The sequence below is a fragment of the Megascapheus bottae genome, chromosome 37 (assembly GCF_031878675.1).
Source record: "Megascapheus bottae isolate mThoBot1 chromosome 37, mThoBot2.hap1, whole genome shotgun sequence".
In the NCBI taxonomy this organism is placed as follows: Eukaryota; Metazoa; Chordata; class Mammalia; order Rodentia; family Geomyidae; genus Megascapheus; species Megascapheus bottae.
Genome location: NC_143545.1, coordinates 4,718,481 through 4,745,016, shown reverse-complemented (window position 1 = coordinate 4,745,016; position 26,536 = coordinate 4,718,481). Strand labels below are relative to the sequence as shown.

Sequence of the window (26,536 nt, the reverse complement as noted above, 5' to 3'; positions counted from 1 at the left end):
GGGCTTCTAGCACCTATGACCCATAATAGCCAAACTTGTTCGACTGGCTACTCTTGAAACAAAAATAATTCCATCTGATAATGTCCTAAAAGGGAAACAAGGAAAGTGAGAATGAAGGTGGCGGAGAGGAATTCTCCCACACGGCTTGTGTGTATGCCTGCCCGAGTTCCTGTTTCATTTTACCACCTGATCTGCCAGCCTTCTCCTCCCCCAGCCACTGCCCTCCAGAAGTATGAGATCTTTCTCAACTCCCTTCGTGTGTGTTTGTGTGTGTGTGTGTGTGTGTGTGTGTATGAAGTGGTGCTGTGGCTCAAGTGGTAGGGCTCTAGCCTTGAGCAAAAGAAACTCAGGCTACTTCCCCAATAAATTCACCTTTTTATATGAAAAAAAAAAAAAAAGAAAGAAACTCAGGGACAGCGCCCAGGCCCTGAGTTCAAGCCCCAGGGCTGCCAATAATGAAACAAATAAAAAGGAAAAAGTGGGATACACAAATGGAGGAGATTTGACACAGAAATAGAAGGGGAGGAGAACTTGCTTGTTCCTGAGACACTAATGTATAGTTAATCACTAAAAAGTCAGATGTGGAGCTGTGGCTCAAGTGGTAGAGCGCCAGCTTGGTTGGAAACGTTAAGGGCCAGTGCCCAGGCCCTGAGTTCAAGTCCCAGGGCCTGCACAGAAACAAATGAATCAATATAATAAACATGAATGCACACAACAACCCCGTGCATGCCTCTGTGTTCCAGCTCCACTCCTGGCTCTGATCCCCGTTGGGCCTAGCAGATAAGTGGGGTCTCCCCCCCACCCCACCATGGCCATGGAGGAGAGGGGTGCTGCCCGGAAGCTTCTGGAATGCAGCTTCAGCGACAAGCTATGTGGCAAGTACAGATGGCCTTGTTGCTGGAGCTGAGAAGGATGGGGAAGGGAAGAGTGGGGGAAGGGAAGAATGGGAGAAGGGAAGGGGAGGGGAAGAAGAGGGAGAGAAGGGGGTGGGGAGGGGTGGGGAACGGGAGGGGGAGGAGAAGAAGAGAAGAAGGTGGCAGGGAAGAGAGGGAGGAGGGGAAGAGAGGAGGAGGGGATGAAGAAAAGGAGAAGGGGAAGGCAAAGAGAGGGGGAGGGGAGGAGAGGGGAAAGGAGCAGAGAGGGGGATGGGAAGGGAAAGGAGAGGAGAGGAGCGAGTAGGGGGGGATCATGGTTTCTTAAGCTGCTAGGGTAGGGATTTTTCTGCTCCTGTCCACACACTATACACAAGCTGGAGGCCTGAAGCCCTCCTCGCCCCCCTCCCTCCATCAGATGTCTCTATTTCCTTTCACTGAATTCAAAGACACAGCACCATGCCACAGAGAGGAAATCTGAAGTAATCTATGTGCTTGTGAATGTCCAAATTCATACGTGAGCGTGTGTGTGTGTGTGTGTGTGTGCTTGGACCTGGGGATTGAACTCTGGGCCTGGGCTCTTATCCCTGAACTCATTTGCTCAGAGCTGGTCCTCTCCCCCTTGAGCCACAGCACCACTTTTGATGTTTTGCGGGCTCGTTGGAGATAAGTCTCCTGGACTTTCCTGCCTGGCTGGCTTTGAACTGTGATCCTCAGATCTCAGCCTCCTGAGGAGCTGGGAGGACAGGCGTGAGCCACCAGTACTAGGACAAAGCTTAGTGGTAGAGTGCTTGCCTCGCATGCACGAAGCCCTGGGTTCGATTCCTTGGTACCACATACACAGAAAAAAGCCGGAAGTAATGCTGTGGCTCAAGTGGTAGAGAGCTAGCCTTGAGAAAGCCCAAAGACAGTGCCCAGGCCCCCGGACTAGCAAAACAAACCAAACCAAAACAAAAACAAATGGTGTACTCAATTTAATTCGACAGTTCATAGGTACACTATCCGTGGTTAACATAAAGACAATTCATCCTTTCAATTCTAGCTGTGACTTAGCTATGTGTAGATCCATTTATTTGTTTATCTATTTATTGGTGGTACTGGGATTTGAACCCAGAGCCTCACATCCACTAAGCACATAGCTTTGCCACAGAGCCACCCCCTTGGCTTTTGTTCATAGTATGTTTAAAGACTTTACACTTGCACTAGTAATATGCAAGTGAACTCTTAATTCTATTCTATTCTCTTTCTATTCCTAATAATATCTTTTTTTTTAACCAGTCCGGGGGCTTAAACGTCCTTAGGTCTGGCGCTGTCCTTAGGTCTTTGTGCATGCTAGGCAAGCACTCTACCACTAAGCTTTGGCCAAATCCCCAGCCCCTTCCTAGCAATATCTTACGCTGTCGATATGATACGGTGCACTCTTTAAAATACACAAAAAGCCCACGCCACATTTCTGAGCACTGCGATGGCCCACACTCATATCTGCATTTCCAGAATCAGCGTGGAACTGATTCTGTTAGAGCACGCTTCTTTTAATGTGAATATCCTGAAACCATCATTTCAAACAAAGAGATAGATAGATAGATAGATAGATAGATAGATAGATAGATAGGATAATGGGCTAGGAAGCAGGGACCTTTATTCATTTCTGAATAAAGAAATGCAGCAGTAAGGCCAGGTACAGATACTCACGCCTGGAAGCCCAGCTACTCAGGAGGCTGAGACCTGATGATCGTGCTTCAAAGCCAACAGGGCAGGAAAGTCCAATGAGCCACCAAAAAAGGTGGACGTGGAGGTGTGGCTCAAGTGGTAGAGCAGCAGCCTTGAGCCAGTGGAGGTGACGTGCTCAGGTCTGCCCATCTGTGGACCCGCAGCAGAGGGGACTCCTGTAGTTCCAGCCAGTCCTTCTGAACGCTTTATCTTCTGAACACAGTGGTCCAGGAGGGACAGTACGAGGTGATCGTGGTCCCCACACTGCTGGTTGGCCTCTTCCTCCTTGTCCTGGCTGTCATCCTGTGGCTTTTTATCAGAGGGCAGAGACTCCAGCAGCAGCGCCCCAGACATGGAGGTAAAGCACCAACTTTGGGAGTTCGAGGGTGGGAGGGGAAGGATGGGTGGAAGGAAAACCATGAACTAGTTTTGTTGGGTTTTTGGGCCAGTCCTGGGTCTTGAACTCAGGGTTTCACACCCTCATATAGCTTTTTCCACTCAAGTGGTGCTCAACCACTTGAGTCAAGGCTCCACTTCCGGCATTTTGGTGATTTTAGTCTTTCTCAAATGTCATCTGATCAAAAAAGTCCTTTCTGTGTGTGTGCGTGTGTGTGTGTGTGTGTGTGTGTGTGTGTGTGTCTGTCTGTCTGTCTGTCTCTGTCCATCCTGGGGGTTTGAACTCAAGAGCCTGGGCACTGTCCCTGAGCTTTATGACTCCAGGCTGGTGCTCTACCACTTGAGTCACATCCCCACTTCTAGCTTTTTTTGGTGGTTCATGCAAGATAAGAGTCTCACAGACTTTCCTGGCGAGGCTGGCTTTGAACCATGATCCTCAGATCTCAGCCTCTTCAGTAGCTGGGATGACAGGCGTGTGCTACCAGTGCTGGGCTTTAGAGGCTCTGCTGGCCTCGAGGCTGCAGTGGGAAGTGACAGCTGACCAATGGCCTCTCTTTCTCTCTCTGTCTCTCAGGTGTCACTCAGGTTCCTCGGTCATCCAGGAGGGTCGTCGAGGAAACAACAGGACAGCGAGGAACAGTGTGTGTGCCACTGGAGACCACGCTGGATGGTTTCCTGGGGGCCATGGCGCCTTCCCTGGCTGAGCTGCAGCTTCCCCGGGCTCATTTCTCACAAGTCTTAGAGCCCATTGCTAAGGGAACCTGGGGGTTCATCTTTCGAACCCAGATGAACCCGGGGGATCCGGCTAAGTGCAAGAGTGTGGTCCTCAAGACATTAAGAGGTACAGTGAGAATGGGTCAACTTCCTTCTCCATTAAGAAGTGTGTCTGCCAGCACGGGGACACACACCTGCAATCCCAGCTACTCAGGAGGCTAAGATAGGAGGATCGTGGTTCAAAGCCAGCCCGGGCAGGAAAGTCTATGAGACTCTTATCTCCAATGAAGTGGAATTGTAACTGAAGTGGTAGAATGCCAAGCTGGAGTGAAAGAGCTCAGGGATAGTGCCAAGGCCCCAAGTTCAAGCCCCAGGACCAATGCCCCACCCCCCCAGCATCAAAAAAAAAATCTCATGGAATTTCCTGCCTGCATTGGGTTTGAACCTTGATCCTCACATCTCAGCCTCCTGAGTGGCTGGGATTACAGGCGTGAATACCAGCACTGGGCCTGGCAGTGATTTCTTACTCCTTGAATCCATGGTGAGTCATTTCTGCTGGGTGGGGGGTGGGGTGCTCAGGATTCTGCATCTTCTGCCTCCCCCAGAACCAGCCGGGCTCCAGGAAGTCCAAGATTTCATCGGACAGATCCAGTTCTATCAATACCTGGGGAAGCACAGGAATCTGGTTCAGCTGGAGGGGTGCTGTATAGAGCGCCTGCCACTCTATATGGTGCTAGAGGACGTGGCCCCCGGGGACCTGCTCAGTTTCCTCTGGACCTGCCGTCGAGTAAGCCTTGCAAACCAGGATGCTGGGTGGGGAAAGGCTCAGCCCTGTTCATGAGCTCCTGGCCCGTCCACCAGCCTCACAAATACGAGCTAGAGACAGGCTCATAACAAACCAGAGCTGCGGGCTTGCTGACCATGGCCTGTCATCCCAGCTACTCAGGAGGCTGAGATAGGAGGATCACGGTTCCAACCCAGTCCGGGCAGGAACGTCCATGAGACTCTTATCTCCAATGAATTAGCAATAAGCCAGAAGTTGCTTTGTGGCTCAAGTGATAAAAGCACTAGCCTTGAGTACAGAGAGGCTCAGGAACAGTGCCCGGGCCCTGAGTTCAAGCCCCACCGGGCCATGTTCCAGCTGGGCTCTGTGCTCCACGTTGTAATCTCAGCCACTCAGGAGGCTGAGATCTGAATATACGGTATGGATGTATTGGATTTGAAAGCTCTGTGGTAGAGACACCCTGACGCATTGCTTTGGTCTTGTCTCCTTCTCGGTAGGATGTGTTGAGTATGGATGGTCTCCTGTATGACCTCACGGAAAAACAGATCTATCACATTGGGAAACAAGTCCTTTTGGCTTTGGTAAGAAGAGACTGGATGGGAATCAGATGATGGGAGCTGGGTGTTGCACTCACGCCTGTAATCCCAGCCACTCACGAGGGTGTGATCTGAGGATCACAGTTCGAAACCAGCCCAGGCAGGAAACTCCATGAGACTCTCTAATCTCCAATGAGGAAGAGGAAGAGAGGGGGGAGGAGGAGGAGGAGGAGGGGGTGGAGGGGGAGGAGGAGGGGGAGGAGGAGGAGGAGGAAGGTTGGTTGTCAATCCTGAGGCTTGAACTCAGGTCTGGGCGCCGTCCCTGAGCCTTTTGTGCTGGAGGCTGGCGCCCTACCCCTTGAGCCACAGCTCCACCGCTGGTTTTCTGGCGGCTGCTTGGGGATGAGAGTCTCCTGGACCCTCCGGCGTGGCTGGCTGTGCACCCTGACCCTCGGGGATGACGATTCTTCCTCGTCCCGCTCCCAGGAGTTCCTCCAGGAGAAACACGTGTTCCACGGAGACGTGGCGGCCAGAAACGTCCTCATCCACGGCGGCGACCTGACGGCCAAGCTGTGCGGGCTGGGCCTGGCGGCCCAAGTCCACGCGCGCGGGGCCGCGCCGGCTGCTCCGCGCGCGCCCTGCAAATGGCTGGCCCCGGAGCGCCTGCTGCGGAGGCCGGCGGACGTCCGCGCCGACACGTAGGGCGGGCCGGGGAGCGCGGGCGCCGGGCGGGCGCGGGGCGGGCGCGCGTGGGGCCCACGCTGAGCCGCTGTCTTCCTTGCAGCTGGTCCTTCGGGATCCTGCTCTACGAGATGGTGACGCTGGGTAAGGACAGCCAGACTGGGGGCGGGGAGGGGGGAATGCGCAGGCGCAAACGTGGTTGGTGGGAAGGGCATGCGCGTATGCCCAAACGAGGTTGGCGGGAAGGTGCGTTTGCGCACGCGCAAACGTGATTGTAGGCATATGCGCATGCGCAAAGGTGCTTGGTGGGGGAAAGTGCATGCGCGTACGCACAAATGAGGTTGGCGGGAAGATGCGTTTGCGCACGCGCAAACGTGATTGTAGGCATATGCGCATGCGCAAAGGTGCTTAGTGGGGAAAGTGCATGCGTGTACGCACAAATGAGGTTGGGTGGAAGATGCGTTTGCGCACGCGCAAACGAGATTGCGGGCACATGCACACGCGCAAATGCGATGGTGTGCATATGCGCACGCGCAAATGTGGTTGGTGGGAAGGTACATGCGCGTACACGCAAACAAGGGTGCCTGGAAGATGCATTTGCGCACGTGCAAACGTCACTGCGTGCATATGCGCACACGCAAACGTGATGATGGGTAGGTGCATGCGCACACGTGCAAGCGTAGTTGGCCGAGGTGCATTTGCGCACGCGCAAACGTGGTCGGCTGGGGAAAAAGGTGCGTTTGCGCATGCGCAAACATGGTTCTTGGCGGGGAGCAGTGGAGGTCTCAGGCTAGGCGCTGGTGACACCTCAGGAGGCTGAGAGCTGGGGATCGTGGTTCCAAGCCAGCCCAGGCCGCAAAGTCCACGAGGCTTTTATCTTTCAACCACCAAAAACCGGAGACAGAGGTGTGGTTCAAGCCTCAAGTGGGTGTGAGGTACTGAGTTCAAGTCCCAGGCCCCCCCCACTCCCCGTCCCAGCCTCTCTTCCTCTTTGTTGCCCCCCTGACCAATGCCAATGGACGCTTCAGAAAATGGAGATGCTTTCTTCAGGCTGTTTTTATGTTAGTTTTTGGTGCCAGTCATGGGGCTTGAACTCAAGGCCTGGGCGCTGTCCCTAAGCTTTCTCGCTCAAGGCTGGCACTCTACCAGCTGTGCCACAGCTCCATTTGCAGCTTTCTTGCTGGTTTGCTGGAGATAAGGGTCTCTCAGACTCTCCTGCCTGGCGCTGGCTTTGAACCCCGATCCTCAGCTCACAGCCTCCAGAGGTAGCTGGGATTACAGGTGAGAGCCACTGCACCTTTCTGCTTGGATATGGTCATCCGTGCAGTGAAGCAGCATCCGCGGCTTCCCACGTTGTCAAGAGTGACAGCAGGTCTTATTTCTTGCTTTCTAGATTGAATTCTTTCCCCCCCACCCAACATCCCTTCCCCCAAACCTCTCTTCTCCAATCTAATGTCTGACCTGATGCCATCAGCAGCTCACCACATTGCCTGTAGAATCTGCACCCCCCCATGGTTCTCCATTGTCAGACCCACCTTCAGTGGGGTGTGTATGATTGACAGTCCCTAGCCTGGAGGATTCTCTCATCTCATTCTTTCCATCTTGACAGGAGCCCCACCATATCCAGAAATCCCTCCCACCAACATCCTGCAGTATCTTCAGCGAAGGAAAATCATGAAGAGACCCAGTAACTGCACGCATGCCATGTAGGTGACTTTCCTAGGCCAGCCTTTCTCTAATTCCAAAGCTCTAATTCTAATTTCTCCTCCTCCTTTCCTTCCTCTCCCCCTCCTCCTCCCCTTCCTCCCCTCCTCTTCCTCTTTCCTCTCCTCCTCTTCCTCTTCTTCCTCCTTTTCTTCCTTTTCCTCCACTTCCTCCTCCTCCTCTTCCTCCTCTCTTCCTCCTTCTCTTTAATTAGTTGTACACATCCGTGTATGAACACAATTCATCTTGGTCAAAAATCATCCTTCCATCGTTCTTATCTCTTTTAATGGGGTTCAGATGCTTCTTAGTTGTTCTTAGATGCTAATTTCAGGCTTGGATTAAATGCCTGAGGTAAAATACCCAATCATATATTATGTATGCTCATCTTATCATACTTACATGCAGTCCCCCACACACACTGCTGAGGCAATCATTAACAGCTGTATTAGGAATCTGTGTGTGTGTGTGTGTGAACCTGTCCTGAACTCAAGGCCTTTCACTGTCCCTGAGCTTTTTTTGCTCATGGTTGGCTATGACTTGATCCACAGCTCTGTACTTCTTTTTGCTAGTTTACTGGGGATAAGAGTCTCACAAACTTTTTGGTCCTGGCTGGCTTTGAACTGAGATCCTCAGATTTCAGCTTCCTGAGTAGCTGGGATGACAGGTGTGAGCCACTCGTGTTTGGTTTATTACAAAAACAAGTCCTGGCCGGGAGTTTGGCCTAGTGGTGGAGTGCTTGCCTAGCATGCACGAAGACCTGGGTTCGATTCCTCGGTACCACATACATAGAAAAAAGCCAGAAGTGGTGCTGAGGCTCAAGTGGTAGAGTTCTAGCCTTGAGAAAGTCCAAGGACAGCGCTCAGGCCCTGAGCTCAAGCCCAGGACTGGCAAAAAAAACAAACAAAAAAAAGCAAGTCCTATGAAGATGATATAAAGACGACACTTGGTTTTAGGAGGAGGAAAAGGTAGATCTGTCTCTGGGAATAATAAGAGGAGCAAAGAGGAGATTCAAGAGTTGTATAGTATTTTTTCCTTATGTTCCTTTTGTTCTAATTAAGACAACTGGCAACTCACACCTGTAATTGCAGCTACTCCAATGGCTAAGATATAAGGATCATGGTTCAAAGCCAGCCTGGGTGGACAAGTCTATGTGACTCTTCTCTCCAATGAACCAGCAAAAGGTTGGAAGTGGAGCTGTGGCCCTGAGTTTAAGTCCCACTACTGGCCCATATGCACAAATATGTGCTATTTATGCTTGTGTCATTGATCCAGGTATAATATCATGAAGTGGTGCTGGCGCTGGAACCCGGCCAGCCGGCCTCTGCCCCGGGAGCTGCTCCTGCGCCTGGAAGCCACAGCCAGGTCTGTGGACGACAAGACTGTATTACAAGTGCCAGAGCTGGTAGTCCCTGAATTGTATGCGGCCGTGGCTGGCGTCAGCGTGGAAAGCTTGGCCTACACCTACAGCGTCCTCTGAATACCCCCAGCCAAAAGCCATGTGTGGGGGGGGCGCTCTACCCAGAAACTGGGGTCGTGGATATTTCCCACCCCTACCCCCCTCCCCAAATAATGGCACTGGATGAGGCTTGGCCCACTGCATGTCCATTCGTCCTCTGCTGGGCTGGAGGAGTGGACCAATGAGAATCTAACAAAATCCATACCAGTCACCCATTCACTCCCAGCTACCCGGGAGGTTGAGATCTGAAGATCACAGTTCAAAGCCAGCCCAGACAAAGTCATGTAGCCTTTATATCTCCAATCAACCACAGCAAGGCAGAAGTGGTGCTGTGGCTCGAGTGGTAGGGCGCTAGCCCTGAGCAAAGAAAACTTAGGGATAGTGCCCAGGCCCTGAGTTCAAGTCCGGGACCGTATCACACGCACACAAAGAGAACAAGATTCTGCTTTCTATCTAATTTCGAGGCAGTCAGACTCAGCTCCATGATACTTTTCATGACAAGCTGGAGTACTTTGTGACGGAATGCACGCCACATGGCTGGGTCCTGATGTCTCACACCTGTCATCCCAGCTGCTCAGGAGGCTGAGATCGGAGGATCTGGATGGGAAGCCAGCCTGGACTGACAAGTCTGTGAGTCTCTTATCTCCAATAAATCACCAAAAATACAGACATGGAACAATGACTCAAGTGGTAGAGCACTTCCAGCCTTGAATGAAAGAGTTCAAGCCCCAGGACTGGCAACCAGTTGTACTGTTCATTACATTTCCTTTCTAGTTCCTGTCAGATGGAGACTAAGCCTAGAGAGCCGAGGTGAAGATCAGGTGTGTGTGTGTGCGTGTGATAACTATGACCTGTGAAAACCAGACAAGACCCTTTCGTAGCTCAGGTGATCTCAAAGGTTAGCATGGTAATTTGGTACAAAAGTACTATGCTTTCCAGCTCCCAGACATCCGCCGTGATACCCACCCACCCTTCCTGTTTAGTGAGCAGCTATTATGTGAGGGGGAGGGGCTCTATGGAACTGTCAAAATCCCCACAGAGGGACAACAAAGGGAATTCACTGGGCATTTTTGTTCATAGAATAATTTGAGAAAACTCCAAAGTCAGAAAGGGACCATGCAAGTTAAGCCACTCTGGAAAGCAGTGTGGAGGTTTCTTAAAGAACTGAAAATAGACCTTCCCTACGATCCCGCCATACCACTTCTGGGCATCTATCCTAAACTTCATGACCCGAGATATGATAAGGACACCTGCTCAGCTATGTTCATCTCTGCACTATTCACAATAGCCAGGTGATGGAAACAATCCAGATGCCCTACTGCAGATGAATGGATACAGAAAATGTGGTATACATACACAATGGAATTCTACATAGCCAACAGACAAGATAAAATAATGGCATTCGCAGGGAAGTGGATGAATCTAGAGTGAATCATGTTGAGTGAGACAAGTCAAGACCTAAGGAACAAAAGGAGCATGGTATCCTTAATATGTGGCTATTCAATCCAAAGAGTACAAGAGCGAGGACTCAATAGTTGCCTACCCAATGCTATGGACATGGTATTGGAAATATAAACACAACTCCATAAACAAAAAAATTGTGACTCTATAGACATAATGTTTTATTACATAGATTAATATGTATCTACGACATACAAACTCAGTCTAATTTTAATTATGTTCTAAACTCTAAGTGCCAGTGATTGTATATAGAGATTCCCTTCTTGAATACTTGTTTTGTTAAATGTCACTTGAAATAGGATGTAAAAATCAACATTAATAAATTCTTTAATAATAAAAAAAAGAAAGAGACTCTGTGTAAGACCAGAAGACTCCCTACCTCAGTCTGTGTGAGGACTCATGAAAATCTGTATTTGTATGTTATCTGGCATATAATAGATGTTCAATAAAGGTAATTTCCTTCCTTGTGACCCTACGAAGCGAGCACCTACCCATATCCTTTTATAAATGATCTTTTTCCACTTTATTATTGTAGTTGTTGTTATACTACTAGTACTTATATTTGTATTATTAAGTAGCTGTACAAAGGGGTTCAGCTCCATAAGTCAGGTTATGAATACAAGGCTTTTTGGTCAGTGTCACCCTTCCTTTTTTTTCTCCCCCATTCTTCCTTGCTGTTTCTACCCTGAAGTTACACCATTATTATTATTATTATTATTATCTTTTTGTTTGTTTTTTCATGGCACTTGAACTCCAGGTCTGGCTGCTATCCCTGAGCTCTTCAGCTCAAGGCTATCATCCTACCCCTTGAGCCACAGCACCACTTCCAGTTTTCTGGTGGTTAATTGGAGATATGAATCTCGTGGACTTTAGTGCCCGGGCTGGCTTTGAACTGTGATCCTCAGATCTCAGCCGCCTGAGTAGCTAGGATGAGAGGCTTGAGCAATCGTGCCTGGCTCATTATTATCATTAACTGATTGGACAAAGGGATTTCAATTCAGCTCTTCCATCCTAGCTACTAAGGGAAGTGAGGTAGAAGAGAGGTTTGCAGCCAGCTCAGGCAGGAAAATCTGTGAGATTCTTATCTCCAATAACCAGCAAAATGCTGGACGTAGAAGTGTGGCTCAAGTGGTAGAGTGCCAGCCCTGAACAGAAAAAAGGTAAAGCAAAGAGTATGAGGCCTGAGTTCAATCCATAGTAGTAGCACAAAAAAAGTAAGACAAAAGTTGATCCATCACAAAATCTTAACATTTTAAAAGATTTTATACTGTAGGAGCATAGTCTCAAGTTCTAATTTCTATAGGTCTATTTAGATACACATGGAGACTAATATTAAAGAATTTAGACACTGAATTATCTTTCTATAGGATTCAATCAAATAATGGATGTTCTCAAAGATTCTATGGAATAATTATCGCACTATAGTCTGTAGGACTTATTTCCATATTTCTGGAAGGCCTGTAAACTGTGAAACTGAAAAATCTCACCCAGGCGCTGTGGCTCATGCCAATAACCGGAGGCTGAGATCTGAGAATTGCGGTTCAAAGCCAGCCTGGGCACTAAAGACTTGGAGACTCTTATCTCCAATTAACTACTAGAAAACGGGAAGTGGGGCTGTGGCTGTAGGGGTAGGGCAGTATCCTTGATCTGAAGAGCTCAGGGACAGCGCCCAGAGTTCAAGCCCCATGACCCCTCCTGCCCACCTGTCCCCCTTCCCTCCAAAAAACCCCTGAAAGTTTCACCTCCAGGATATAATGGTTATAGTTATGCTAGTGGTAAGCGATGGTGCTTTCTGTCTGTGTGTTTTCTAAAATAACAGTATAGCCATTTAATAATTTGCATAATTAACAGCTGCATATCAAATGATGGATTCACAATAACCTGCCTCTAGGTGAGTTTTTAGTGATGTCATTTCCTTGAATTTTCCTCTCAGACTGAACTTAATTCCTTTAATTCTCCAAACATGTAGTGGGCTTCCACTGAGGCCACTATCTGGATGGAAATAATTTTCTCTCCTATGGGGCATATACCAAATTGACTAAGATCCAACGCCAATTACACCTGCCATAAACCTTCTTCAGTCTTTTCCGTGTTTACCAGTTCCAAATTCCATCTGCAATAAAAGGCCTTCCTTCCTCGTTTATGCCATACCTGGATGTTTTATATTTATTCTTCTTTAGAGCCACTGTTTCCCGTGCCATCGGTTTTTATTAGCTGTCTTCTCTAGCCTATAAACCAACTGCCAACCTTCTAAATCCCTCAACAAACAAACAAGCCACCCGCATTGCCAGTTGCCATGACATCCGAGGGGACTTTAAAGACGACCCGCCAACCCTGCCAACGCCATTCAAGGGCCACGCCCACACCGCCTGTCGCTATGACCACCAGGGAGGCGCGGGAACGAAAGCCACCAGCCCAGCTTTCCAATCCAGAGGAAAAAAACACGCCCACAATGTTGTTGCTGTGACAACCAGGGGCGGGAATAAGAGCCACCCACCAGTCCTACTAAGCCCTAAAGACACGCCCACACATTCGTTGCCATGACATCCAGGGGCGGGAATAAGAACCACCCACCAATCCTACTAAGTCTTTAAGACACGCCCTCACGCTCGTTGCCATGACATCCAGGGGCGGGAATAAGAACCACCCACCAATCCTACTAAGTCCTTAAGACACGCCCTCACGCTCGTTGCCATGACATCCGGGGCGGGAATAAGATCTACCCACCAATCCTACTAAACCCTTAAGAAGACACGCCCACACACTCACCAATCCTACTAAACCCTTAAGAAGACACGCCCACACATTCGTTGCCATGACATCTGGGGGCGGGAATAAGAACCACCCACCAATCCTACTAAACCTTTAAGTCACGCCCCGTTGCCATGACGACCGAGAGGTTGTGGTGGGCGAAGCAATAAAGTTTCCCGTGGAAACTTCCGTTCTTTGCTCAGGTAAATAACACACACCCGAGTCTAGTCAAGCGCGGCGCCGCACGGCAACCCCCCTTCCGGCTCCGCCGAGCTCAGTGTGTGAGGCGCGGCGGGGCGCGGAGCTTCCTTGATTTGCCTCTGGAGGCGGAGCTGGTGGTGGAAGGGAGGCGCGCTCTGGTGACGTCATTGCCCGGCGGCGGGCCGCACGTCCCGCCTCCTTCCCTTCCGCTTCCGGCGGGGTTTTCCGGGCCCCAAGATGGCGCTGGCCAGTGACTTCTACCTGCGCTACTACGTGGGGCACAAAGGCAAGTTCGGACACGAGTTTCTGGAGTTCGAGTTCCGGCCGGACGGTGAGCGGCGAGGGGGGGTGTCCGGGGCTGGTGAAAGGGCCGCGGGGTGGCGGCCTGGACGCCCGCGGTGGGGAGCGGAGTCCGAGGGGTCCCGGGGCGGAGGGGGCGGCCTGCAGCGCATGCGCGAGGCCGGGCTGCGCATGCGCGAGGCCTCGCGGCGGCCTGTTAACCCTGCATTCATTCATTCCCGCACTCATTCCTTCACTCATTCCTTCACAGCCCCTAACTCCACTCCCCCCCATTCTTAAAAATCTTTGGGTCAGCTTTTAGTCCATTCACTCTTTGGGCAATGTTTTCAGTCCGTTTTGTCATCCCTCAGTTTATTGTTGAAAGTGGTTGTGGTGGGGAGTGCCTTTCATTCAGGGTGTATGTGTTAAGGCTGCTTAGTAGGAGAAAAGCCCGGGGTACAAGCAAATCACTATAGAGTGCTTGTGGTGCCAAAATATATTAACTACCGCTGTAAATTGACGATTCCCTCGTCCCTCTCCCCTCCCCACACACACACTAAGTGGAGGAGAGGCTGTGGTTAATTCTACAGGAGGGAGTTAGGAAAAAGAGAAGGGGGCACTTGAGACGAGCTTTGAAGTCAGCAAATTTCTTGGTCTCTGAGGGAAGGAAAAATGGGCTTGTGTTGACTGTCATAGTTTTGCATTTTGGCAACACATTTTCTCTAGAGAATGTTACAATAGAACAGTTCAGAAGTAGAGATTTGGGGGTTTTCAATATACATTGAGTACTGGGGTAAATAATAAAACGGAAGGTAGGTGCAGTGGTAAGACATTTATCCACCCACCCATCCATCCATCCATCCATCCATCACATAATCCATCCACCCTTCATTCAGGTTTATATGTGTTAAGGCTAATGGGAAATATGGCCATATAACTGTAAGAGCTTTGTAGGAAGTTTTCTGTGCATGTCTGGGCAAGGTTCTGAGAGAACATGAATGAAAAATTAGAGATCACATATTTTAAGAGTGTCAAACAGTCCGGGCAGGAACGTCCATGAGACTCCTTTTTTTTTTTTTGGCCAGTCCTGGGCTTGAGCTCAGGGCCTGAGCACTGTCCTTGGACTTTCTCAAGGCTAGAGCTCTACCACTTGAGCCTCAGCACCACTTCCGGCTTTTTTCTATGTATGTGGTACCGAGGAATCGAACCTGGGTCTTCATGCATGCTAGGCAAGCACTAGGCCAAACTCCCCGCCCCGACTTCAGTATTCTTGTTGGTAGGCGTCATACAGTCTTATCAGTATCCACTAAGCCAGTCACTTAATGTGTATCCCAATATTACTAGGGCAGTTTTTTGCTAGAATAGTGGTTCTCATTCACCTACCTGCCAGAACTCCTATTTCATTTCCTATTGAGTCACAGAAACTACACTTCCAAAGGGGAATATTCTCTTTAAAAGACTAGGAGCACAGCTTTGCTGTTTCCATGTAGAGAACAAGTTCCAGTGAGTAGACAAGTCACAAAGAATGGAAATTAAATATAAATAAACCAGGGCTGGGAGTGTGGCCTAGAGTGCTTGCTTAGCATGCACAAAGCCCTGGGTTCAATTCCTTGGTACCACATACACTGAAAAAGCTGGAAGTGGTGCTGTGGCTCATGAGGTAGAATGCTAGCCTTAGGAAAGCTCAAGGATGGTGTGAGCGCCCTGACTACAAGTCCCAGGACTGACAAAAAATGAAAACAAACTAAATATAAATCAGTTAACAACCTGGTCAGGTTTTTGTTTTTTAGAAGCAGCACAGTTTGTATGCTCCCTAGTTATAGTCCTAGAAAATAACCATTACTAAAGGCTGGGAGTTTGGCCTAGTGATAGAGTGCTTGCCTAGCATGCACAAAGACCTGGATTCGATTCTTCAGTACCACATACACTGTGGTACTGTGGCTCAAATGACATTAAATATTGTTTAGCTGGGTGATGGTGAATCAAGCCTGTAATCCCAGTTACTTGGGAGGTTGGGATCTGAGATTATGGTTCAAAACCAGGCCAGGCAGGAAAGTCCAAGAGACTCTTATTTCCAGTGAACCACCAGAAAACCAGAATTAGTGCTATGGCTCAAAGTGGTAGAGCGCCAGCCTCGGGCAAAAAGAACAGGGAGAGCACCCAGGCCCTGAGTTCAAGCCCCATGACTGATCAAAAAAGAAAAATAATGTTTAAAAGGAGGAGAGGGGGCTGGGAGTGCTCATCTAGCGTGCACGAAGCCCTGGGTTCAATTCCTTGGTACCACATACACAGAATTTGCTGGAAGTGGCGCTGTGGCTCAAGTGATAGAGCTCTAATCTTGAGCAAAAGTACCCAGGGACAGTGCTCACCCCTGAGTTCAAGCCCCAGGACTGGGAAAAGAGAGGGGGGGGGGGATAAAGAATAAAAGAGGTAAATTTGATCAGAGTAGTAGATTATATGCATATGTGGAAATACCCATTATGAAACCTTTTTGTTCACTTGTTATATGCTAATAAAAATAAATATTGCTGTAATTAGACATTTATTTGAAGGAAAATGAAAGAATATTTTTATGTAGTCAAGAAAGCACGAATATTGGAGAGAAGTAAGTCTAGATCTGAGTCTCATGTAATGCCAGAAGTGAGAGAATAAAAGTTTTTTAGAATTACTTTGCCGATGAACTGTTTTGGATAAAGTGATATTGCTGATGAAAACCTTGAACATAACCCATTAGAAGCCTGTCACCCCCGCTCCTTGGGACAGAAAGGATTCAGGTTTGAGGCCAGCCTTAGAACTATTCTCGAGACAGTGAGACCTTATCCCAAAGACAAGCCAGGTGCGGTTGGGTATGGCTGTAATGGCAACTGCTTAGAAAGTACGTGGCATGGGATGGTTGTAGTCTGTCAAAAGCTGGGGATTATCTAGAATTTAAACCAAAAACAAAAAAAAAGGAAGAAGCTGGGCCTGGTGGCTCACACCTGTCAGCCATTCAGGAGGCTGAGATCTGAGGAACTTGGTTCAAAGCCAGCCAGAATACTAAAGTCCCTGAGACTCTTAAATCCAATTAACCACTAGAAAACAGGAAGTGGCGCAGTAGCTCAAGGGGTAGAGCACTAGTCTTGAGAAGAACTCATGGCATGGCAGGGAGACCGCTTGTCTAGGAAGTTTGAGGTTCTGAGTTCAGTTCTTCATATTTTCAAAACAAACAACTCAAAGAAGCCCCCCATAGGCTCATTGTACCTTAAAACTGTTATACACATTGGCTAGCTGGCATTTAACTTGCTGGCCAGTATCTACTGAGTTACTAGTGTTTAGTATTAATCCTGTGCTGAGAAGAAATATTGGTAAAAGTGGTAGTATAAACATGATTTTTACCTTCAACGTGGCCTGCAGTATTATGCTGTTTTATAGCAGTTTTTATTGCTAAAGACCGATTTGTTTTCTGTCCCTCCTCCCACAGGAAAGCTTCGATATGCCAACAACAGCAATTACAAAAATGATGTCATGATCAGAAAGGAGGTAAGTGATTTTGGCTGTCAGGATCTTTTCATTTCAAGCTGGGCACTGTGGCTCACGCCTGTAATCCTAGTTACTCAGGAGGCTGAGATCTGAGGATCAAGATTCCAAGCCCTCCCAAAACAGAATCCTGTGAGACTCTCTCCAATGAACCAGCAAAAAACTAGAAGTGGAGGTGTGGTTCAAGTGATAGTACATAACCCTAAGGAAAAAAAAGCTACTGGTCAGTGCCCAGGTCCCCAAGTTCAAGCCATAGTACCAGCACACACACAAAAAGAATTTTATTTATTTTTTTTATTTTTTGTTGCCAGTCATGGGACTTGAACTTAGGGCCTGAGCACTGTCCTTGGATTTTACTCAAGCTAGGGCTCTACCACTTGAGCCAGAGCGCCACTTCCAGCTTTTTTTTATTTTTCTATGTATGTGGTACCGAGGAATTGAACCCAGGTCTTTGTGCGTGCTAGGTAAGCACTCTACCACTAGGCCAAATTCCCAGCCCACAAAAAGAATTTTTAAATTTCATTTTCTTAGTGTCTGTGTCAGATTCACCAAAGTTCACCTGTGGCAGTGTTTTAAAGAAACAATCAGGCTGGGCGTAGTGGCTCATGCCTGTAATCTTAGCTACTCAGGAGGCTGAGATTTGAGGCTCATGGTTCAAAGCCAGCCCAGGCACAAAAGTCCGTGAGACTCTTCTCCCCAATTAACAACTAGGAAACTGGAGGTGGTGCTGTGGCTCAGCCTTGAGCTGAAGAGCTCAGGGACAGCGCCCAAGCCCAGAATTCAAGTGCCACCACCGACAAAAAGAAAAAAAAAAAAAAAGGGAGCAGTATACATAGTGAAAAGATTCCATTTCACTTAGACATTAACAGCAAGATAAGTACCCTGCATATAGGGGATTGAAAGTTCATTTGCCTGTATCCTTGAGCCCATGTTCTAACTGGCCGTTACAGGTTATTCACTGTTTAAAACCAACTAGTGATCATAAAACACAGCAGTATCTTAAACACAAAGCTGAAAAATTAGGGTGGGGGGGAGGTTGGTTGCAGGACTTGGCCTAGGCACTTTCCCTGAGCTCTTTCACTCAAGGCTAGGGCCAGAGCACCACTCTCAGATCCCTGGTGGCTCATTGGAAATAGTCTCCCAGACTTGGACTTTTTCCCCTACCTTGCTTCAAACCACGATCCTCAGATTACAGGTGTGAGCCACCAGCCTCAGCCAAGATCTTCTATCCTTACATCCATGTATGCAGATACATCAGTCCTAAGACAGCCAGGTGATGGCCAGATGAAGCTCCAGAGACACCCACGTAGAGACCAAGGAAGTATATGAGTAAAGCGAAGCGTGGCAGAGCTGTGTGTGCATGGTCTAGCAGGCGCAGTTTGTGCTCTGTGGTAACAGAGGTTGGGGAGTTGGCCTGATTTCACCTCTGTGTCAGTGCCAGCACCTTTCACCCCAGTTCTTGGACCCCTGGACCTTTGCGTCATCTGTCACCATGTTTCATCCCGTGGGTCCAGAGTTAGAAACTTTGGTCTGTTTACTTCATCGACCTAGATATTTGAGCAGCTGTCAAAGGAAAGGCTTTACAATACTCCCTTCAAGACAGGATTCCCAGGGCCGGCCACGTGACCTAGTGGTAGAGTGCTTGCCTAGCATGCACGAAGCCCTGGGTTCAATTCCTCAGTACCACATACATAGAGTGGTGCTGTGGCTCAAGTGGAAGAGCTCTAGCCTTGAGAAAGCCCAAGGACAGTGTGCAGGCCCTGAGTTCAAGCGCCAGGACTGGCAAAGAAAAGAAAAAAAAAGACTCCCTCTTCGAGGTAAATATTTTCCTTTATGAACACTTCTGTGATGAAAAATAGTTAAATAATTGATAAACAGTTGTTTATTTTCCCCCAAAGGATCAGGTTCCTTTTCTTTTCTTGGTTGGCCTAGGGTCAATCTTAGGTCCCTGTGCTTTGCTAGGTAGGTGCTCTACCACTTGAGCCAGGTCCCTCAGCCCTTTTTGTTCTCAGGAATTTTTCAAAAGGGGTCTTGTACCCAGTGGCCTAGACTGATCTTTCTATCTTCACTTCCATGTAGCTAGGATGACAGGCCAGTGTCTGTGCCAGTGTGTTTTGGTTGGGATATGAAGGTCTTGTGGACATTTTGCCCTTAGCTGGCCTTGAACTTCAACCCTTTTGAGCTCTGCTCCAGAGTAACTAGGATTACAGGCGTGAGCCACTGCACTGTCCTAGGATAGTGTCTTTGCACTCTGCTTCCTGGGTTCCCAGGGCGCGGTGATGATTTTACTAAAGGTTGCAGCTTAGGGAGAGAGGAAACAGCATAATAAGCAAGCAGAGCCTCTGAACTTCCTGTTTGGCCATTCGTTCATGTGTTGTTTGTCCCTGAAATCCTGTCCAGTGATGGCCATGGACAAATCAGAGGAAATGGATGATATTAAAGGAGAGAGGACAGGACAGATGGACGTTCCTGCAGAGAAATCGGAATCTTTTTTGTTTTTGTCTGCCATGGGGGCCTGAGCACTGTCCCTGAGCTCTTTGGCTCAAGGCTGGCGCTCTACCACTTGAGCCGCAGCACCACTTCCAGTTTTCTGGTGATTCACTGGAGATGAGAGTCTCATGGATTTTCTTGCCCGGGCTGGCTTTGAACCTCGATCCTCAGATCTCAGCTTTCTGAGTAGCTAGGATTATAGGTATGAGCCACCATGCCCAGCTCCCATTTTTTCTTTCTTTTTAAATTTTTTTTAACGGTAGTCAGTTGGACTAGTTCAGAATTGTGTGTTTTTCTCTCGTTTCCTCTGGAGGTATGGAAAGACAGATGGGCGTTATGAAGATTGTTGCAATTCATTTTCAGGCGTATGTCCACAAGAGCGTGATGGAAGAACTGAAGAGAATTATCGACGACAGCGAGATCACAAAGGAGGACGACGCACTGTGGCCACCCCCAGACAGGGTTGGCCGGCAGGTTTGTGTTTCTAGGCTCCACATCTGTACACGTGTTAAACACATCGCCAGGGGCGGGAGCGTGGCCTAGCATGCACGAAGCCCTGGGTTCGCTTCCTCAGTATCACAGACACAGAACAAGCCAGAAGTGGTGCTGTGGCTCAAGTGGTAGATTGCTAGTCTTGAGAAAACCCAAGGACTGGCAAAAAAAAAAAAAAAAAAAAGGCAGCTCACCAGGCCCTGCATGGCTCATTTGTGCCTGTCCTCCCAGCTACTCGGGCTGAGAACTGAGGCTCACGGTTCGAAGTCAGCCCAGAAATATCTGTGAGATTCTTAGTCTCCATTGTACAGACCCACAACTGCCAGTTAAAATGGAGAATCAGGACTCTGACTGAGTCCAATTCACTTTCTGCAAATGGATTCATTTTCAGAAGGTAGGGAAAAAATATATGTATATCTCTATCTATCTATCTAGATACATGTAAACTTCCAGAATTTCCTAAAAATGACTACGGAGTTTGCTGTCTACCATTCTCTGCAGAAGAGCTGATGTTTCTCAGAGGGCTTCTGAGGAGGCGAGCAGGCCTTAATTTAGCTCTATAGAAAGAGTTTACTTTGTGCCAGGCCCTCCAGTGGCTCACGCCTATCATCCCAGCTACTCAGGAGGCTGAGATCTGAGGATCATGGTTCAAAGCCAGGTTGGGCAGGAAGGTCCATGAGACTCTCATCTCAAATGAACCACCAGAAAACCAGAGGTGGCACTGTGGCTCTACATGGTAGAGCACCAGCCTTGAGCTAAAGAGCTCAGGGACAGGGGCCGGGAGTTTGGCCTAGTGGTTAAAGTGCTTGCCTAGCATGCATGAAGACCCAGGTTCGATTCCTCGGTACCACATACATAGAAAAAAAAAAAGCCGGAAGTGGTGCTGAGGCTCAAGTGGTAGAGCTCTAGCCTTGAGAAAGTCCAAGGACAATGCTCAGGCCCTGAGCTCAAGCCCAGGACTAGCAAAAAAAAAAAAAAAAAAAGCTCAGGGACAGCATCCAGACCCTGAGTTCAAGCCCCAAGACTGACCAAAAAAAAAAAAAAGAGTTTGTTTTGTGACTTGGATTTCCCAGCTTCTGGAGAAAGGAGACAGGATCCTGGCAGAGAGAGGTATTTCTTTTTACTTTTGTGAAATTTCTAAAGATTACATTAAACCGCCTTATCTGACTAGAAGCGAATGCGTGGTTTAAGGAAGCAGAGGTAATAGCAGTATTTATTTTATAAACTGTATCACTACGTCTGTTTTATTTTTAGCCAGTACCCGCGCTTGAATGCAAGGCTTACACAGCATCCTTTAGCTCTTCAAGGCTGGCTCTCTGCCAATTGAGCCACTTCCAGCTTTTTGCTGGATAAGAGTCTCACAGACTTTTTTTCCTGGGCTGGCTTTGAACTGCGATCCACAGGTCCTGGCCCCCTGAGTAGCTGAGGTAACAGGCATGGTCCCCAGTGTCCAGCTCTTCCAGCCCCTTTCCATACTGACTGTTTTTGAGAGAAGGTCTGGTGTGATGTCAGCCAAGCCTGGACAGCGATCCTCCTATATTTCTAGCAGGATCATTGGCATACCACACTGTACCATTGTTTATGATGGGGTCTCTTGAACTTGTGTTTTTAACCCAAACCGTGATGTCTAGATCTGCACCTCCTCACTAGCTGGGATTGCAGGCTTGAGCCGCCAAGCCCACCTACATTTTAACCAGTGAATTCAAAAGCACATCCATCTTTCAAATCATCTTTCGAATAACCACTTCATGGTTATTAAAATCCACTGCATTTTTCCATATGTAATCAATTTTGGATTAGACAATTATAAAATAAGGCTCCCCAAATCTAGTTTAGCTAAGCATTTGTGGCTTACGCCTGTCATCTCAGCTACTCAAGAGACTGAGATCTGAGAATCAAAGCTGTGTGACTTATCTCCAGTGAACCTCAAAAAGCCAGAGATGGTGCAATAGCTCAGGTGGTAGAGCGCCATCCTTGAGCCGAAAATGCTCAGGGCCACCCAGAAAAATGAGTAAATAAATATATAAATAAATACGTCAGTAAAGCATTTTATGATGCTGTTTCAGGATGACAGAATGCTTTTGCAGCATCAGGCCTGCTGCATGGAAGGTGGGCAGCAGTTACCTGCACCGTATGTTTTATTTTTAGAGTCTCATAGAAAGGGGAACCTACTTATGGCATGCTTTAAAGTGATCTCCTGGTGTATGCTGTAAGGGATTTTTCTGTATGGTTTATTTTACACCCTTTTCAGCTGGGCTTCTAGAACATTCTAGAAAGTTCTCGAAGCCCTGAGATCAGGACTGGAGCTTTGGATCCAGCACAGGAGATTTTGTTTTAAGGGTATATTTGGTCTTTTTTTGTCAGCTCCATGTCCTTTTTTTCCCTTCCCCCTCCTCCCCCTCCCCCTCCTCTTCCTTCATCCCCTCCTCCTGTGTGCTAGGAATCTGAAGGTCGGCTCTGGGCCTCTACAGACCTGTACCAGCGTACAGAGCTCTTTCAGGGAGGTTGAACGCCAACCATTTTCCAAGTGTTTCTGTGTTTGTTTTTTAGGAACTTGAAATTGTCATCGGAGACGAACACATTTCTTTCACCACATCCAAAATCGGTTCCCTTATCGACGTAAATCAGTCTAAGTGAGTATATTAGGGAGCTTGGGCTAAGTGGGTGCTACCAGTTAGGGTTGGGTTCGAACCGGGGTCGGCTGGTAAGCCAGGGTGACCTCACTGGTCCCTGCCTGTGTGCTGTGCGGGTGTCATTCTGATTTTATGTCATTGAAGTCTTGTCTAGCTGGGTTCAAGTCCCAGTACTGGCGCGCGCGCGCGCGCACACACACACACATACACACACACACACACAGAGACACACACACACACACACACACACACACACACACACACACACACACGATTTCCCTATGGAATAAGTTACCAGGGTACCTAAACAAAGCCCTCTTATATCAACATTATGTCTAATCTCACACTCTGGTAGCTGTTTTGTATGGGAATCCGGATATAATGTCACAAACTTTTGGAGAGGGGTTTTATTGGGTCATCGGCTTTTTCACCCCCTCCCATCAGTCACTTCTTTGAGTTTAGTACTTGAAAAAAATATTGACGTCTGTCCTTAGCTTCTCAGATGTCTCTGGTTCCACGTTCCACAGGCTCTGGCCACACAAACCATGGCCTTTGGCTATTCTAAGCTGCATCCTCCTCCTGCCTTCTCCTCCAGCAACGTGCTCTACCCATATCCGCCTCCATGTTTTCCCAGCATGCCCTGCCTGCTTCTCCTGCTAAATATTATCCCCTGTCTTCCTGCTGTATCCTCCAGCCATATCCTCCCAGCATGCCCTGCCATGTCCTCCCACCCTGTCTTCCCAGCATACCCTGCCTTGGTCTCCTGCTGTATATTTAGCTCATATCCTCCATGCATCCTAAATCCCTTTTCCCTCATTGTCCTCATTGTCGCTTCTCCCAGGTGACACATCTGCCTGCTCCTCAGTGTCGTGGAGAGATTCCTTCTCCTCCAGTTCCTCCCTTGCGGGCATTGTAAATCAGTGCCCAGGCTTTATTGGTACACAACTTGGTGATATACTTTAAAAGCTACACTCTGTTTCTCTTCCACGGTGATTTCATTTTATGAGTATCTATTCTAGAAAGAGTCCAGTGTTGGAAAAGCTTTCTTGTGTATAAAGACGCTTGCTGAAGCTGGGTAAAATTAGAATCCAAATATCCAACAGGGTTCAGAGTTCATAATAATTCGTGACTTTCTTTTTTTTGTCAGTTGTGAGGTTTGAACTCTGGGCCTGGCTGCTATCCTTGAGCTCTTCAGCTCAAGCTTAGTGTTTGCCCACTTGAGTCACAGCACCACTTCCTGTTTTCTGGGGGTTTAATTGGAGATAACAGTCTCACAGATTTTCATGCCGGGGCTTGCTTTGAACTGTGATCCTCTGCTCTCAGTCTTCTGAGTAGCTAGGATTACAGGCGTGAGCCACAGCACCCAGCTGACTTTGTTTTTTTTGTTTTTAAGTACTATGGAAAAGAGAATATTTGAAAGGCACATGGGATTATGTTCGCTGTGGGAAAAAAATGAGTATCTCAAACATATTGTCGTGTGGGAATTAGCAGGATTACTATTTTTTCTGTTTTCTGCTTAACTAGAACCATCCATAAGTACTTAAACACATTAAATGCGTGCTATTGAACTAAAGAAGAGACAAAAAAGACAGCTGTGCAGCTCATTTGCATGATTCTGTTCAAGTGGCATCAAGAATCTGTTTGTTGTTAGAGAATTTGATTTTAAATTTGCTTTAGGAATTGATAGAGTTCCGTTTCATTGGGAGCCCCAGTAACTTTCCTTTTTCTGTTTTAGGGATCCAGAAGGCCTTCGAGTATTTTACTACCTGGTACAGGACTTAAAATGCTTGGTTTTCAGTCTCATCGGATTACACTTCAAGATCAAACCCATTTAGAGCGGATGTTTTTGAAGATGTTTTTATATTTAAATAGGTGGTGGGTGAGGGGGGAAGGTAATTTTTTTTTTTAATTTGGGGATTTTCTTTTTTTTATTCACGTGGAACAAACATTATTTTATATGTGAAACTGAAAACATGAAAATAAGAAAACAAGCTCCCTGGATTTTCTTACTTGGGTCCAAGTGGATTAGACAGAACCCCCTTCCCCCCTCCCCCACACTCATTAAATTCTGTAAATAAAAATTGTGTTGGGGGTGAAATTTTGCTCCACACGTGTGCTCATATGGAGGATGACAAAACAATGTTGATGCATCTGTAGTTAGACATGCACCTTTGGTTTTCCATCTATAAAAGTCCACCTGTGATAATACATGTCTCTAATCCCAGCTCCTCAGGAGGCTGAGATCTGAGGATCACGGTTCAAATCCAGCCCAGGCAGGAAAGTCCATGAGACATTTCCAGTGAACCACCAGAAAATTGGAAGTGGCACTGTGACTCAAGTGGTAGAGCGCCAGCCTTGAGCTGAAGAGCTCAGGGACAGCGCCCAGGCCCAGTGTTTAAGCCCCACAACGCCCCCCCCCCAAAAAAATATAAGAGTTGGGGGTCAAGTGGAGCACCCCTCTAGCATGTGAGAGTAGAGTGAAATCTCTGTATTGCCATATAAATGAATAAATAAATGCGGAAAATGTTTTAATACTTCCAGATGAGGTAGGATTTAAGTTTTGATACTTAAGTTGTTTCCAGAAGGCTCTAGCTGAGCGCCAGTGGCTCACGCCTGTAATCCCAGTTACTCAGGAGACTGAGATCTGAGGATCAAGGTTCAAAGCCAGCCCGAGCACTAGTCTTGATTCTTACCTCCAGTTAACCACTAGAAAACTGGAAGTGGCGCTGTGGCTCAAGCGGGAGGGTGGTAACCTTGAGCTGAAGAGCTCAAGGAAAGTGCCCAGGCCAAGTTCAAGCCCTATGACGCCCCCCCCCCAAAAAAAAAATATTTTTTGGTACATCACAATCCCCTTAATAATTTATGTTTAAGTGTTTCTGTACAAGCAGCGATTTTCTAAAATACTAAAATTATAACCCCAAGTTAATGACATTTGATTATGCTATTTGTGTGTGTGTGTGTGTGTGTGTGTGTGTGTATGGGGCTTAAACTCAGCTCTTTTTTTTTTAATTTTTTTTATTGTAATTAGTAAAAGGGTTACATGATATTTGCCAGATAGAAGGTGCATTAATTCGCATACATTGATACTCTTTCACATGTCTTGGTACCCATTTCCTCAGCTCTTTTTTTTTTTTGCCAGTCATGGGACTTGAACTTGTGGCCTGGCTGCTGTCCCTGAGCTTTTGCACAAGGCTGGCGTTCTACCACTTGAGCCACATGGTTCCTTGAGAACCATGAGAAAAGAGTCTCATAGACTTTCCTGCCTGGACTGGCTTCAGGCTTTGATCCTTAGAGCTCAGTTTCCTGAGAAACTTCCATGCTAAAGGGAACTCCTTTAGAGCACCAAATGTGTAAATGTGGCAGAAGTGTTACCATGCTGGTGTAACTGTGCACTCGTGATTGTGAGACCAGATGACTCCTGATTTAACAACATACTGGTTTTTGTTTTTGCTTTTTGCCAGTCTTGGGGCTTGAACTCAGGGTCTGAGCACTGTCCTTGAGCTTTCTCAAGGTTACCACTCTACCACTTGAGCTATAGCACCACTTCCGGCTTCATCTGTGTATGTGGTACTGAGGATTCAAACCCAGGACTTGGAGCATGTTAGGCAAGTCATCTACCGCTAGGCCACACTCCCAGCCCAGAGAATATATTGTTGACTTTTGTCTTTCCAGCCAGTCCTCACTGAAAGCCAAAGCCAGAGGATTTTCTGATAGTTGCCATCTAGGATTTACAGGAGGTCCTGGGCCCCAAGCAAAGAGGAATCATTTCCAAAGCTGAGCATGGTGGCTCGTGCCTGGCATCCCAGCCACTCGGGCGGCTGAGATAGGAGGATCGCAGTTCTAAGCCAGACTGGTCAGGA

At 47.7% G+C, this 26,536-nt stretch overlaps 2 protein-coding genes across 5 annotated transcripts; both read left to right on the top strand.

Moving 5' to 3' along the window:
- Positions 1 to 299: 299 nt before the first annotated feature.
- Positions 300 to 9,810, top strand: Styk1 (STY kinase 1). Of its 2 annotated transcripts, none has more exons than XM_090325324.1 (9): positions 300 to 875; positions 2,806 to 2,940; positions 3,553 to 3,819; positions 4,298 to 4,479; positions 4,974 to 5,057; positions 5,499 to 5,710; positions 5,797 to 5,837; positions 7,303 to 7,399; positions 8,670 to 9,810. In XM_090325324.1, exons 1-9 carry the CDS (start codon positions 809 to 811, stop codon positions 8,872 to 8,874), a joined length of 1,290 nt encoding a protein of 429 aa, XP_090181450.1. In that variant the 5' UTR covers positions 300 to 808; the 3' UTR covers positions 8,875 to 9,810. The 2 variants fall into 2 exon arrangements, with proteins under 2 accessions (XP_090181450.1, XP_090181451.1); XM_090325325.1 differs by having other exon boundaries at positions 2,806 to 2,968; positions 3,584 to 3,819.
- A 3,435-nt stretch (positions 9,811 to 13,245) lies between these two features.
- LOC150042125 (protein mago nashi homolog 2) lies at positions 13,246 to 24,757 on the top strand. Of its 3 annotated transcripts, none has more exons than XM_090325235.1 (5): positions 13,246 to 13,268; positions 17,006 to 17,064; positions 19,915 to 20,025; positions 22,594 to 22,676; positions 24,412 to 24,757. In XM_090325235.1, exons 2-5 carry the CDS (start codon positions 17,050 to 17,052, stop codon positions 24,509 to 24,511), a joined length of 309 nt encoding a protein of 102 aa, XP_090181361.1. In that variant the 5' UTR covers positions 13,246 to 13,268; positions 17,006 to 17,049; the 3' UTR covers positions 24,512 to 24,757. The 3 variants fall into 3 exon arrangements, with proteins under 3 accessions (XP_090181361.1, XP_090181359.1, XP_090181360.1); XM_090325233.1 differs by lacking the exon at positions 13,246 to 13,268 and adding an exon at positions 13,464 to 13,597; XM_090325234.1 differs by lacking the exon at positions 13,246 to 13,268 and adding an exon at positions 13,474 to 13,552.
- Positions 24,758 to 26,536: the final 1,779 nt, after the last annotated feature.

Coding starts and splice junctions, on each gene's coding strand:
- Styk1 (XM_090325324.1), top strand. CDS start 809: ATGGCCATGGAGGAGAGGGGTGCTGCCCGGAAGCTTCTGGAATGCAGC. Junction 5,711..5,796: donor GCGGACGTCCGCGCCGACAC/GTAGGGCGGGCC, acceptor TCTTCCTTGCAG/CTGGTCCTTCGGGATCCTGC. Junction 5,838..7,302: donor CTACGAGATGGTGACGCTGG/GTAAGGACAGCC, acceptor CCATCTTGACAG/GAGCCCCACCATATCCAGAA.
- LOC150042125 (XM_090325233.1), top strand. CDS start 13,504: ATGGCGCTGGCCAGTGACTTCTACCTGCGCTACTACGTGGGGCACAAA. Junction 13,598..17,005: donor GTTCGAGTTCCGGCCGGACG/GTGAGCGGCGAG, acceptor CTCCTCCCACAG/GAAAGCTTCGATATGCCAAC. Junction 20,026..22,593: donor CAGACAGGGTTGGCCGGCAG/GTTTGTGTTTCT, acceptor TTTGTTTTTTAG/GAACTTGAAATTGTCATCGG.